Raw genomic sequence first — 14,451 nt, 5'->3', positions numbered from 1 at the left:
ACTGACCAATTGCATCACAGATAATTCATTTCTGCCCGCCCACCCCCCCAAATCCTGGCTACGCCCATGGTTGCAATCCCATGCTGTTGGAGAGTGTCTTTGCCCATTTGTTTCAATGAGCAAAGGTGTGTCCCAACTGCATAAGATCAGGCTGTAATAAATTGCAAAAGCATTAGGGTGCTTGTTTTATGAAGGCCATAGTCATTCCAGTGAGGTAGTGTGCTGTGATGGCTAAAGTATTGGAGCTGGATATGGGACACCCAAATTTAGATTCTTACTAGCTGTGAAGCAGGTGTTGTTGGGCAAGTTGCAATAGCTCAATCTTCTTTATAAGGTTGTTGTGAGACTAGAAACGTAGCTGCTCTGGAAGGTGAAATTGCTTCAAATAAATAAAATTCTCTGAGCTCTTTGCCACCGTATAACAATCAATAAAATGTTTCCCTTACCCGCATTGGTCTCTACAGCCACAGCAGGCACTGCTGCCATCCAACAGCTTGGCCAAATGTGCTGTCTCTTCCGAGACAGACGGATGCCAACAACTACTTTCAAAGCCTCAATAAATGAAAAATATTTATGATGCTAAATTGGTCATTTTTATTGTTCTGTTTCTTTTTTTAGGTGAGGGAGGCAGAGGTATTGTCCACTGTATTAGCATCGTAAAGATGATTAATGTCTGAGTGGAACATGAGAAAGAGGCAGAATATGCCATTGAGAGTCATGATATGGTAAGGCAGGCCTCATTAGTCAATTGCTTCTAATGGATTGGGCAAGGCCCTGTCCCACTGTCCCAGCCAGCCTAAACACCAACATGATACTCCCGAGAGAGGTTAGCTCAGGCACAAAGAGGTTTTTCTGAGTACAGTGGTGCCCCGCAAGATGAATGCCTCACAAGACGAAAAACTCGCTAGACGAAAGAGTTTTGCGGTTTTTGAGCTGCTTTGCAAGATGAATTTCCCTATGGGCTTGCTTCGCAAGATGAAAACGTCTTGCAAGTTTGTTTCCTTTTTCCGTTAATACAGTTGTGACTTGACTTCGAGGAGCAACTCATAGAACGCGGTGTGGTAGCCTTTTTTGAGGTTTCTGGTGATTTTTGAAGCTTTCCCAAAACTTTTCCGACATCGTGCTTCGCAAGACGAAAAATTCGCTAGACGAAAAAACTCTCGGAACGAATTAATTTCGTCTTGCGAGGCACCACTGTATGCATCTAGGAGTCCAAATCCACATCTATAGTTCTTGCTTCCCCACTCCTCCCATGAAATCCCTGTGGGTGGCAACCCAAGCTAATAACACTTCATAGTGAAATTGTCCATGCAACTAACTTTAATTAACGCAAAAAGGAAAGACTGTACACTCTACTGTAGCTAGAACACAACAGACCCCCATTCACACCATACATTTAATGCACTATGATACCACTTTAAGTAGTTATGGCTTCCTCCAAAGAATTCTGAGAGCTGTAGTTTGTTAAATGTGCTGAGAGTTGTTAAGAGGCCTTTATTCCCCTGCCAGAGCTACAGTACCCAGAAGTCCCTGGTTGTTAAACCCACTCGGAGAACTGTAGCTCTCTGCCGAAGGAGGGGGCAGGTGGTGGTACATGGGCAAATCTGAGGCTCACTGCAAGTTATCCTTTTAAGGCTAAACCATTTGGTGTGAGACGAGAACCCTCCCTATGGCTACCAGCTCTTGGTTTCTGGAGTTTGTTATGCACCTGTCTGCATTTAGAGAGCTAGTTTGCGCTAGTAAAGTTTTTGTCTTTATTTTTCTAACAAATTGTCTGCCCCTTTCCCCTTTAGGCAGTGAAACCGAAGAAAGGACTGAAAAGTATGTGTGTTTGTGTTTCCACACTTTTATGACCCTTTTGGTATTGGCTTGGGGTGGAGATAGTTTCCCATAGCGTCATCCAGTAGATGTAACATTTTCATCATCAGCTTGAGGAAAAAGCAGAGCCAATAACACTATGGCCCAATGTAGTAGTGTTGATATTTTGGGGGAGGGAAAGCATTGGATTTTTTTTCTACGATAATTAAGCTATTTTATATAAGTTACTGTGTATTGGGAAATTTCCAGCTTTCATTGGAACATTTTTTGCTGCACTAAAGAGTGATCTAATTCAGTGTGTTTATTTTACTTGTATTTTGTAAACAAAGCTTTAAAAAGTGACCCATCTTAAATATTTTGTTCCAATGCACCACTGGCATTTGATCTGAAATATTTGAGAGGGAAAATTAAAGTGCATGTAATGCTCTTTAAACTGTAGAGTGTTTTATTAGAATACTTAAAAATATTTGAGGACAATAGCACGTACTTCTTGTGCATCTTTTAATATTTAAGAAAAACCAAAGTACTAAAAAGCTTTTGACAATTCTGATAAATTTTAGCAGTCCAAAGAACTACACATGATATGCTCACTTGAATACTTGCTAGGGACAATCACCTGAAAAACATTAATCCCAACTTTGAAACAACAAAAAGATTGCCTACTACTCTGTTTGCAATGGATATCCACTCATAGTTACTAATGAACTTAGAACACAGAACATTCTTCATGGAAAAATATAATAAAGGTGTAACACTGCAAATCTTGCTTTGCCCATTGAGAGCCAGCCAGCCTTTGGAGTGTGTGAATCCACACACTTCACCCTTTTGAGTTCCCCACTCTCTTCCTTTGTTGGCTTTAATCAAAATCCAGCATTATGGGTTATATCCAGTCATTCCAGTAGCACAAAGACTTCTCTCTGTGTAATAGGAATTTATCTCCTTGTCTTGTGCTTCCTCCGAAATCTGCTCCAGAAGGAAAGGGAGAGGTGGAAGTCCTTATACTAACTGAATGACTTTGTTAGCTACATCCCCTATATCTGCATCAGTGGTGCCCGTAGCTAGTGCTAACCAGCTTCCATCTCAGCCAGGGATGCCAACCCATTTCAAACCCCCATTTGAGACCTTTGTTAAGTGGTTGATCTCGGTTCACAGGGAGCCAATACACAGGATCTATGATGTATGTGGAGTCGATTTGTCTATATATTTCTTGTTTCTGGAGTTCCTGTCAAAATATGGCGGCCTTGGATCTCCCTTGTTGCAGCAAGCCCTTTCCTAAGTTTATGCTAGGGTAGATTTTTGAGGCTGTAAACTCTGTCTTATTCTAGGCTCCATTGATGACGTTCTTGGTGATCTCCTTGGTGATGAAGGTAAATAAGCAGTGAAATGGAAAAAGGTGTTTTAAAATTCCGTAGGAACCAGTTTGTCAAATAAGACTTTCAAATGAGGCACGGCTACTAGAGGGAGGGCCTGTTCCATGATGGTGCCCTGGTTGTCGAGTTCCTTCCCCTAGTAAAATTGCCTGGTGTAATCATCATTACTCTTTCAGATGCCAGGTAAAGTCACACTATTCATACATGATTCTAATAGTCTGCACTTTTCTTTTTTAACTCTTGTTCTCACTGTTTTGTTGGGTTTGGGGAAGTTGTTTCTAAGGATCTTTTTACATTCTATGGTCAGCTTTAATTCTCGTAAGAAATGTTCTGTTTTAAGGGAGATATGGGCAAACATTTTCCTAGGTGACTTAGCTGTGATGGCTGCTGTGCAGTGAGGAGAATGTTGAGGCCTCACTACATTTCAGGAAGATGGAGACAACCATTGTGTTCACCATGCTGGCCTACTCATGTACAGTGGCGCCCCGCAAGACGAATGCCTCGCAAGACGGAAAACTCGCTAGACGAAAGCGTTTTCCGTTTTGGAGGTGCTTCGCAAAATGAATTTCCTATGGGCTTGCTTCGCAAGACAACAATGTCTTGTGAGTTCCTGCTGGGTTTTTTTCCCTCTCCCCCCCTTTTTCTAAGCCGCTAAGCCACTTATCAGCTGATCCGATCAGCAGATAAGCCGCTAAAAGCCGCTAATAGCGCTAATAGCGCTAATCCTTTAATCCGTCAATGGGCTTGCTTTGCAAGACGAAAAAACCGCTAGATGAAGAGAATCACAGAACGGATTCTTTTCGTCTTGCGAGGCACCACTGTACTTCACGACTGATCTGCCTGGGTCTATGTTTATACAAAGTGTCTCAACCCCTAGCTTGTTTGTTGAGACTGCCAGCATCAGAGGTTATTCAGGTTGCTGTGCAACTGTTAGGACAAAGGATATAACCTATGCTGCAATCTCCTAAAATCCCCATCTCTCATTCCTAGATGACGTTCCCCTTAAATCCAGCAAACCTGCCTCGTTTGGTAGTAGTGCAGGAAGACCCAGAGGAATCGCCTCACAGACCAACAAAAAGTAAGGAATGGCATTGCTATTTGTGACTTTAATGCTTTCAGCACACAAACACAAAAATATAACAGTGCTGTTGTAGCCTCTTGAGAATTCCCCCTTTATTGTTTCTCCCCAGCAACTCTCAATTTGCCCTCTGTTATAAGAACCTTTTCTAAGTAGAGGCACTACTGAAATCTGAGTGATTTTGAGGGTGTTTCAATGAGGCCATGAAACATTTCAGGTGTTGTTTTCTAGGCTACCGTATTTTATTATTTTTCTTGCACATCCTAAGCTCTGGATTTCCCCACTCCCCAGGGGCCTCTTGGGGGATGATGTCTTCAGCAAAATGGTTCCTGAGGAAGAGGAAGATGCAGAGGTGAGGGGGCGGGGAAATAAGAGTCCACATCTTCTCTGCAAGGTAAATGAAGGCATTTCTATTGATGCAACTGGACAGCTACTGGTGTTTTCCTTCAGGTTGTTGCTGTACCTGAAAACATGGCATTGAAAGGAGAATATACAGTACATCAACTTCAGTCATGGGTGGTGGGGAGGACATGGACCTATAGAACTTTTCCAACCATTTCCCACTGGGGCACAATATTTGTCTCTTTGGAGTATGAGCCCCAGATTAATAATGTGCATATGTTGGCAGCACTTGGATGAAGTGCCTTGGAGTGTTTGGTTTCTCCCCTCTTTTATTGAAAGGCAGCATACAAATACTACAAGCAATTAAGCAATAACTTGTGTGTTCATTCATTCACCCCTAAGGATCCTGATATCTCAGATGCAGACCCAGGAGCTCTTCTAGAGACCTTGAAGGTAAATTGAGGGGACTTTTTTGGTTTTCTTTGGCAGGGCAAAAATAATTTGAGTGTGCTGTGCTCTGCTAGATGTGAAAAAGTGCAATACACTCATTTTGAGTATATGTGTTCTCTCCTGTGGCAGGATATAGATGACATGGACGCTGATCTTCTAGGCATAAAGAAAGTGCCTGCTCAGAAACTGGGGAAGAATATGGCAAAAACTCGGCCGTTGAATGAGCCAGCAAGTTCTGCTAAGAAAACATCAATCACTGAGAGACGTAAGACTCCTTTGTTTCAGGACTCAAGTAATACTCAAATTTGTGTAAAGAGCTACTATAGTAGAAACGATCTCTTAGTGGTACCTGTTCTTATTCTTAACATTACTACAATTTATTACTAGCCTTTCACCCTAATGTCCCAGTTAAAACACAATATAACACTATATGAGAAACAGTTTAAAACAAATTTGAAGCAACTTCTTGTCATCTTTGTAGCCATGTCTATGATGATCACTTATTGATTAAGGACTAATAACATCCCTGAGAAAAGGAATGGATTGTGTCCTTATCTGCTTCTAATGTTGCACCTACAGAATCCTCTCCAGACTTTTCAAAATGTTGACTCGCACCTGCAAAGAGCATTTAAGTTCACAGTGACTTGAGACAAAATTTTCCTTGTTACATTAGAATTGGACACGAGCAAAAGTACCCGCTATACCTGTTGTTTTAATACAGGAGACTCAGAAGGTGGAATCACTAAGAATCCCAGCTCTACTCTCACCACTTCCAGAAATCTGAAACAGAAGTTTTCCTTTGAAGGTAAGCTCTGCTTGTTAACATGAGAGGGGAGCTTTTTGTGTGTGTATGTGTGTACGCAAGCATGCATGCGTGCATGTAAAATGCATTTTTAAAAACCTAAGTTTGAGCGTACAAGTCCATCTGGATGGGGAAAGGTTAGGGTGTGACAGTGACATATTTATGCACAACCAACACGGGGCCTACCTGATTCAACACTGTGCTACTTCATTTTTTAAAATAAATTTATTTATAATTTTCATTTATAACAAATAAACACTTCAACAACAAAAAATTAAACAATCCTCACATATCAAACCGTGACTTCCCTCCCTCTCTTTCAGCGGTTCCATGAATTTACCCTTTTTCTACTTCTTCTGCATATCCCAATTCACTCTATTTATTCTTTTCCAGCTAATGTCTTAATTTGTTTACAATTTGTAAATATTCAATAAATTATTTCCATTCCTTAATAAAAAGTTTGTTATCTTGATTTCTTATTCTTCCGGTAAGTTTCGCCATTTCTGCATAGTCCATTAATTTCTGTAGCCATTCTTTTTTTGTCGGGATTTCTTCTTTCCATTTTTGGGTGACTATCATTCTTGAGGCAGTCGTTGCAAACATAAATAAATTTCTATATTGTTAAGGTAACTCTGATCCCATAATTCTCAAAAGAAAAGCTGTTGTTTTGTTTTTACAAATGTTATCTTAAACACCTTTTTCAATTCATTATATATCATTCCCAGTAAGCTTATGGTTTGTAAATCCTTTATGTACCTTAACCTTTTCATACCACAAATACATGTGCCAGCCAAATATGTTATCATGACCTTCCAGATCTTAAATATACAGATTCTTCCATAACAAAACACTGTGCTACTTCAGAGGCCATTTTGCTGCAGGAATCCATCCAACCCTAAGTGATGGGCATGGAACAACAATTCACCAAGCAAAGGGCTATTAGGCATCATAAAATTAATTTACTAAGCACTGGAGAAGGATTTGCTTCAATCCTTTCCTAGTAGTGCAGTCTCTTCCCATGCAGCAGCTGATGTGTAACTTTGCTGCTCCGTTTTGCTCTCTCTCCATTGTTTTGAAGTGATTGCCCACTCTCTTAGATGTCTTTTTTCTCCCACAGATATAGATGACCCTCTAGCTGGTCTTTTGTCTGATGAAGAAGAGGACATGGTGAAGAAAGCGCCTTCCTTTGCCACCAAAAGTGTTCCAGAAACAAATGCTGGGACCTCGAAAGAGAAAGGTTAGTGAGGATACCAGAATTGCACCATTGGCTTGGCATCTTTTCAAATAAAAGCACACCACATATTTGTTTGTGCAAATGAAACGTTTGGCGGTCTTTGTCTACTCATCAATGCTTGTGGTAGCATTTTCGGAAGTCTGTGAGAACATAAGAGCCCTGGTGGATCAGGCCCAGCACCTATCTATTCCTGTGCCCTGTTTCCTACAATGGCCAACCAGATGCCTTCATGGCGTGAAGACAAGACGCCTCTCCCACTGTTGTTCCCCAGTAACTGGTGTTATAACAATAATTGAACAACAAACCAAAACTAAGAACACCAGAACTGGCTTATGAATATAAAGAACAATTTTACTAGATTAAATAAACCAAGTAGACAATGAGCAAACTAAAGTGCAATGTGCATAACCAAGCCTGGAGATAACTCATAAACATAGAATGTACCAGTGTGTCTCTCATTGCTGTGCTGGTTATGTATGCAATAAATATGTCATAACACAGCTGGAAGAAACGATCGTTCACTGGAAGCACAAAGCAATAAACGTAGGAGCGGTTGCCAGAAAGCGTTCTTCAAGGGGTCATCCTTAGCTGGAAGTGCAAAGCCAAATGATCAGTTGAAGCCAAATAGATGAGACCTGTTCTCCGGATGTTATCCGGATATTTGCTGTGCCTGTGAGTACCTTTTGTCTTGAGCGAACCGTGTTGAGTGATTAGCATCATGGACTGATGAAGCTTGCTGCGAAACCTTTGTTCCAGCTATGTTATGACATATTTATCGCATACATAACCAGTACAGCAACGAGAGAGACACTGGGACAGTCTGTGTTTATTAGTATCTCCAGGCTTGGTTGTGCACATTGCACATTAGTTTGCTCATTGTCTAGTTGGTTTATGAGGGTATATATTTATTCCAGTAAAATTGTTCTTTATATTCATAAGCCAGTTCTGGTGTTGTTGGTTTGTTGTTCCCCAGTAACTGGCATTCAGAGGTGTTGTGCCTCTAATCCCAGAAGGGAGTATACATCCATCATGACTAGTAGCCATTGATAGCTTTATTCCCCATGAATTTGTTTATTCCCCTTCTAGATCTATTTGTTTTTAAAAAAATATTCCGCTTTAAGCTTCGTAGGTCTCAAACCAGCTTGCAACAATAAAATATACATAATTTAAAACATAAATCCAATCTCCAACATTTAGCACACACAACATTTTTAGCACACACACAAAAAATACCCCAATACAGCTAGTGGCTGTAATGGCTTATTTTTGGGCAACAAGTTCCATGGGTAGCATTCAGCTAAGTTTTACACCAAGCAGACTCACTGAAAAGAATGGATCTAACTTAGTCATGTTCATTAACTTCCATTGTGCTAACGGGAATCCTTATGCAGGCTTCTGCTAGTAGGACTGGTTATTTGAATCTGGCTCAGAATATTTAGCATGGAAATTACAAGCTATGTATTGGGCACACTGAGCAGTTCTTGATTGGGGAGGGAAGCCCATTAGACCGGTTCTGTAATAGTTAGACCTCATTGGTGCAATCTCTTTCGATTCTGTTTATTAGGAACACCTGTGTCTGCAGCTCCTGGCCATGTTGCTGCCCCTGAACGGAAGCGGGACGAGTTAACATTTGAGGTTGATGGAGATGATCTCATGGATGCCATGGGGTTTGGCGAGAGCCCGAAGACAGAGCTGAAATCCGGAAGAAAGGACGGAGAGTAAGCAATCTCCCTAAAACTCACTAAAATGGAGTTGTGCGATACTTGCAGATTAAAGGAGATTAATGGCATGACTGGAAAAGTTGAACATTTGAGATAAGCTAAGGCGGACGAACTCGTAGTTTGCACTGTCGCTCCTGATTTAGTTGCAGTGCATCCAGGAGAGGGCTGGCATGACTTATGAAAAAGACTGTGTACAGTTCTGGTCCCCTTATCTGGAAAAGGGATATTGTTGGGAAAGGTACAGGAAAGGGCAATTAAAATGATCAAGGGGGTGGAGCAAACCCCCTGTGAGGAAAGGTTACAGCATTTTGGACTTCTTAGTTTAGAGAAAAGGTGAGTTAAGAGGTGATACAATAGAGTTTGACCAAACTGCGGGAGGCAGTGGAAGACAGGAGTGCCTGGCGTGCTCTGGTCCATGGGGTCACGAAAAGTCGGACACGACTAAATGACTAAACAACAACAACAATAAAGGTTTATAAAGTGATGCATGACATGAAGAAAGAGAATTTGAAAGAGAATTCAGACAAATCCATGGGGGATAATGCTTTCAATGGCTACTAACCATGAGGACTATGTTCTGGCAAAGCAGTATCCTGAATACCAGTTACTGGAAACTGCAGTAGGGGAGAGTGCTGGAGGCAGCATCTTAAAACCTATTTCTAGCATAGAGGTGTAAGACTTCCTTCTACTAATTTCTGGAAATAGCCAGACTTTTTAGTTCTGAGCCTTTATCAGAAATAGCCTGTGTGTTTTAAGTTTTTTCTCATCTGCTGTACAGTTAAAGTAAATGCTGGAATGATAGCTAAAGGTGGTCAAAAAGCCATTAAGATTCTCCTCTTGACCTTCACATTCTCTGAACTGATCATATGGGTTAGTTGATGGAGAATTGCACTTCGTTTTGGCAGAGAGCAGTCTCGTCCCGCCCGATCCATGCTAGATGAATTGCTTGGGCAAGGAACAGCCAAAAAGCTCCTGGAGAGACCAAAGACAGGAGAACCCAAGGAGTTCAAACTGGACAAGAAATATCAAAAGCAAGCAGGCAAGTGCCGTAGGGGTGATGAAGCCTGTGGTGTAGTGGTTAAGAGCGGTGGACTCATAATCTGGTGAACCGGGTTCACTTCCCTGCTCCTCCACATGTATGTAGCTGCTGGGTGACCTTGGGCCAGTCACACTTCTTTGAAGTCTCTCAGCCCCACTCACCTCACAGTGTGTTTGTTGTGGGGGAGGAAGGGAAAAGGAGCTTGTTAGCCGCTTTGAGACTCCTTTGAGCAGGATAGCAAATCCAAACTCTTCTTCTTCTGTTTCATGCGCACAGTATTCTGGGAAGTCCTTTTGTCCCTCCTCTTAAACACTGGAGAAGCCTGCAGCTGAAATTCAGTTCTCTCATAGGTTGTTTGATGATTGAAAATATCTTAGATCCGTAGTGGGAATCTTCTGACCCACAGCCAAATTTCATCCCACCCACAGCCATCACCCACTCTGACTTTATTTCCTCCACTTAGAGCTTATCTGCCTCTCCCTCTCCCTCTCCCTCTCCCTCTCCCTCTCCCTCTCCCTCTCCCTCTCCCTCTCCCTCTCTCTTTGGGCTGCTACTCCTGCCACCTCCATGGCAACTGTACACAAAGCCTGTTCTCTTGCTTTGCCAGCTCATGGATGAGGGTTTGGTGCCACCATGGTTTCTAGTTCTACTTCACAAGCTTTCACAAGCAAGACACTCCAGCCCCCTTAGAGAGCAGCTGTTGTTGTTTGCCCCTAAGCACTCTCAGAGCAGATAGTGCCTGATAGCAAGGTAGACCTGGTCCATCTAGCTCCTTACAGTCTACTCTAGCTAACAGTGGCTCTTCTGGCTTTCAGACAGGGCTCTTTCACAGCTCTACTTTGAGAGAACAGAGGTTGAACCTTGGACTTTCTGCATGCACTCTGCCACTGAGCTACTGCTTCAACTTCTCATTTCTTTTTTTAGAAAATAAAGACTGCATACTATTTTCTACCTATCTTTTCGACTTGCTAGTACCTGGAGATTTTTTCTTTTCTTTTAATTATTTGCTTTATTAACAATCTCTTATATCATATGACACATTTCATATAATATATACGTTTACATATGTATTGTATATCTTCTTGAGTATACATATATATAATCCATGTAAGCAAAAACTATATGCAAATAGTATTCTGTTTACTTACATAAATTGAATTAATTCGTATTTTTACTATCTTTTGTTGTCTTATCTATTTATTAATATGAATTAAAGAAAGAAAAAACCAGAAAAAAAGAAAAAGGTGTAGTTGGACTTACTATCATTTCCCAGTGTGTAGCCTTATTCTAGTAATGAATATACCTAACATTATTGAGTTATTCTTTATATTCCTTCTAATACATTCTTACAACAGTTAGTACCTTTTGACTTATTTCTCACATGTTTCACTAAATCAATCAAATGCTGCCATATTATACCACTGTTATAATTTCATAAATATTTCTTATATTTATCCCATTTTTGTATGAATACTTGTCTTGTGTTGCCTCTCAAGCTATTGTCAGTTGCGCCATTTCTACATATTCCTGTAATTTATTTTGCCAGTCCGTTATGGTTGGAACATTTCCCCCTTTCCAGTTCATTGCTATCAATGTTCAAGCTGCAGCCGTGGCATACAGGAAAATTTCTCTCAAATTTTTTGGAATATTGTTGCCGAGAACGCTTAGCAGAAAAGCCTCAGGCTTTTTTAGAAAGGTACCTGGAGATTTCAGGGCTTCCAAGGCAGGGCTGGGGAGCCTGTGGCTCTCCAGATGTTGTTGGATTCCATCCCTGACCATTGGAAGCCCACCACATCTGGAAGGCAACACATGGGCTTCCTCTGCTCTTAAGTCTCTGAGGAAAGCAAGAGGGGGGACATGGTTGTGCATCCCATCAGCTTGACTCTCTGGGCTCTTTTTGTGTACAGAGAAGGAAGATACTTTGGGAGATGAGTTCACTTTTGGAGCCTACCAACCCACTGCGGCCATGATTCCAGAGGGAAGGCAGTCAAGACGACAGTCTGTCAGGTAATGGTAAATGCACAAGCCACAAAAGGTGGTTCGGTCTCCCACAAGGCTGCTTGTAAAATCCTGGCTCTCTCTCATTCGTTTCTATTTGCAGGTTTTCCTCGGAGAATCTCAGTGAGCTTAAAACAGACCAGAAACCAGCAACTCCTCATTCTGGCAGCCCTGTACGCAACAGGACTGCATCTGATTGGCTGGGGCTGAAAGAGGATGATTTTAAACTGCCGCCGTCACCTCCGCTAAAAGAATCCAGCAAGACCAGCATAAGAGGAGCCACACTGGATAGGCCTCCTAGCCCTTCTGATGCCGAGCCCCCCGTTCCTACCAGCCATCTTCCTTCTAGGTCAAAAGCAGCTGCTGAAGAAGCAGCAGCGCCAAAGCATGAACCCATCAAGGATGATGGTGAGGACAGCTGGCTGAGCAATGTCTTATCTCAGAAGAGAACTCGAGCGCAGGAGAAAGAGAGGAGACCTGGGTCCTCGGAGATTCACCGAAAGGAAGTGGATCCCATCAGTCTTACCAGGTGAGCTCAGAGGTCGCTTGAATTCTGCACTTAACGTTCTTCAGATTCTCTAAACTGTTTTCCAAATACAATACTATGCAAATTTCCCATGGGCACCCAAGTCGTGATGCACTTAGCCATTGGTATTGCACATGTCACCTTGCCTCGTTGCAAGTCTTGTAGGCTGATTTTGGGGGAGAAGTATTGTGTTAATTAACTATTCCCGTACTTTGGATTTTGTGTTTGTTTTTTTCAGCCAGGGGGCTCCATCCGCCTATCAGCAGTCTATTGCCCCAGTCGATAGGCCTGCCAGACTGGATCAACCTGGGTAAGAACTTACTTGCGGGCTTCTACTTGGGCATTGTCATTGGGCACTGCAGGAACAAGGATGCTCGACTAGATAAGGCCTTTGGTCTGGTCTATCAGGGCTTCTCTTAGGTTAAGTCCTCTGGGTTATTGTCAAGTTGCTCTGGGTAACCATGTTACTTCTGGGTAACCATGTTTCGGATTGTGGTGTGAGAAGAGATTATTTAATCTGGAGCAAAATACCTGCATTTGTGTGGAATTATGAGGATACAGTGGTGCCTCGCAAGACGAAAAGAATTCGTTCCGCGAGTCTTTTCGTCTTGCGGTGTTTTTCGTCTTGCGAAGCACGGTCCGTCGCAACTGCGCCTCTTCAAGCGGCTTTTAAAAAAAAAGCGCAAGACGTTTTTGTCTTGCGAAGCAAGCCCATAGGGAAATTCGTCTAGCGAAGCAACGCAAAACCGAAAAACCCTTTCGTCTAGCGAGTTTTTCGTCTTGCGAGTTTTTCGTCTTGCGGGGCACCACTGTATTCCTAGGTATTCAAGGATGTTTAAAAGAGAGGGTGCCAGCTCATTAGCTGTTGGATTGAATGATGTAAAGATGGGTAGAATACCTGATTGTGTTGTAGATTGGCACTTCTTCCATAATAAAGGGTGATTATTCAGATGCCCATTAATATCTCTCTCTCTCTCTCTCTCTCTCTCTCTCTCTCTCTCTGTCTCTCTCTGTGCTTGACACAGGTCTTCCATACCTCTGTTAAGATCTCAGGAACAAACCACTCCTGCTTTTCCATCTAATTCCAGGAAAGGGACTCCCTTTGGAGACACCAGTAAGACAAGTAAGATTCAAACTCCAGTTAAACTGCCAAGGGAATGAACATTGCCAGCATACCTCCCATCTTTGATTATGGTGTTGTTGTTTCTGAATCAGTGGTATAAATGAACCTGCCTCTGCAGAGTTGCTTTCTAGGAATGCTGTTTGACCTTCACTAACCTTGAAATAGCAAATGATAGAAGCATTTCATGTTTGGGCTACCAAATGTCGTGCACTGAACTGCACTTCCTCTCGGTGTCTGAGAGAGTACTGTTTGGTGCTCTGGCAAAGGGGAAAGCTTCTTGTTGCACATCTTGCTTCTAGTGTCATCTCTTAATTCATTTCTCTGCCAGTTTGATTTAGACTTGTGCTGAGGCCCCATCCCCACCCCACTCTTTGAACTGTATATTTGGAAATCTGATACTTGCCTTTGCTCAGTGCTAATATGCCCTGTTGTCTGCTGATGTTCCTTTCCTCCTCCTGTGGGTTTGGTGTGGTAGAAAGAGGTTTGAAGCCACACTTGGTGCTATGGAAGTGAAAGGGACCACTCATCCTTAAGCTGCCCCATCTTACATCCTGTCTGCTCTCTTCCCACTTCCATTTGCCCACAGGGTTTTCTGTGCAAGGGACCTGTGGAGCAGAGCAGGGTGAAATTTCTATAGCCCCTTCCTTCTTTCCTTTATGTTTGAAGAGCAGCTAAACAGCTATCCTACCTCCTTTTAACCATGAGATAACAGAAATGGGAGATACAGTCCCTACCTGTGTAATGCTATATAGGGAAAGCATCTAAACCCGTTGCTGCATCTGAGCTCCTTATGGATTGATTTTACAGCACCTGCAGCTTTTTTCCAAGGACATGAAGAAATCCTCCCCATTCCTATGCACTCTCCGGTAGGTAGGAAGTGATATTTTTAATTACTTATCGAGGAACGGAAGTGGGAGGGATAGATGAATAAATGTATTTAACAAGCACTC

The 14,451-nt window shown here is 42.2% G+C and overlaps 1 protein-coding gene across 15 annotated transcripts in view; it reads left to right on the top strand.

The window, feature by feature from the left end:
• FBF1 (Fas binding factor 1) overlaps positions 1 to 14,451 on the top strand; it is a 30,203-nt gene that overhangs the window by 1,809 nt on the left and 13,943 nt on the right. For 4 of the 15 annotated variants that reach the window (XM_083487469.1, XM_083487462.1, XM_083487470.1 and 1 more), the window contains exons 2-17: positions 619 to 725; positions 1,794 to 1,821; positions 3,144 to 3,185; positions 4,179 to 4,266; positions 4,558 to 4,660; positions 5,011 to 5,061; positions 5,188 to 5,323; positions 5,780 to 5,863; positions 6,978 to 7,097; positions 8,659 to 8,812; positions 9,721 to 9,854; positions 11,762 to 11,861; positions 11,956 to 12,381; positions 12,617 to 12,688; positions 13,404 to 13,501; positions 14,309 to 14,367. In XM_083487469.1, the coding sequence (XP_083343595.1) occupies positions 723 to 725; positions 1,794 to 1,821; positions 3,144 to 3,185; positions 4,179 to 4,266; positions 4,558 to 4,660; positions 5,011 to 5,061; positions 5,188 to 5,323; positions 5,780 to 5,863; positions 6,978 to 7,097; positions 8,659 to 8,812; positions 9,721 to 9,854; positions 11,762 to 11,861; positions 11,956 to 12,381; positions 12,617 to 12,688; positions 13,404 to 13,501; positions 14,309 to 14,367 (1,698 nt within the window). In that variant the 5' untranslated portion in view covers positions 619 to 722. The remainder of the gene's footprint in view (positions 1 to 618; positions 726 to 1,793; positions 1,822 to 3,143; positions 3,186 to 4,178; positions 4,267 to 4,557; positions 4,661 to 5,010; positions 5,062 to 5,187; positions 5,324 to 5,779; positions 5,864 to 6,977; positions 7,098 to 8,658; positions 8,813 to 9,720; positions 9,855 to 11,761; positions 11,862 to 11,955; positions 12,382 to 12,616; positions 12,689 to 13,403; positions 13,502 to 14,308; positions 14,368 to 14,451) is intronic. The other 11 variants (XM_083487463.1, XM_083487475.1, XM_083487464.1 and 8 more) reach the window with 4 other exon arrangements.

This window comes from Podarcis liolepis, assembly GCF_965112155.1.
Source record: "Podarcis liolepis genome assembly, chromosome: 2".
NCBI lineage: Eukaryota > Metazoa > Chordata > Lepidosauria > Squamata > Lacertidae > Podarcis > Podarcis liolepis.
This window is presented reverse-complemented; position numbering and strand designations above follow the sequence as displayed.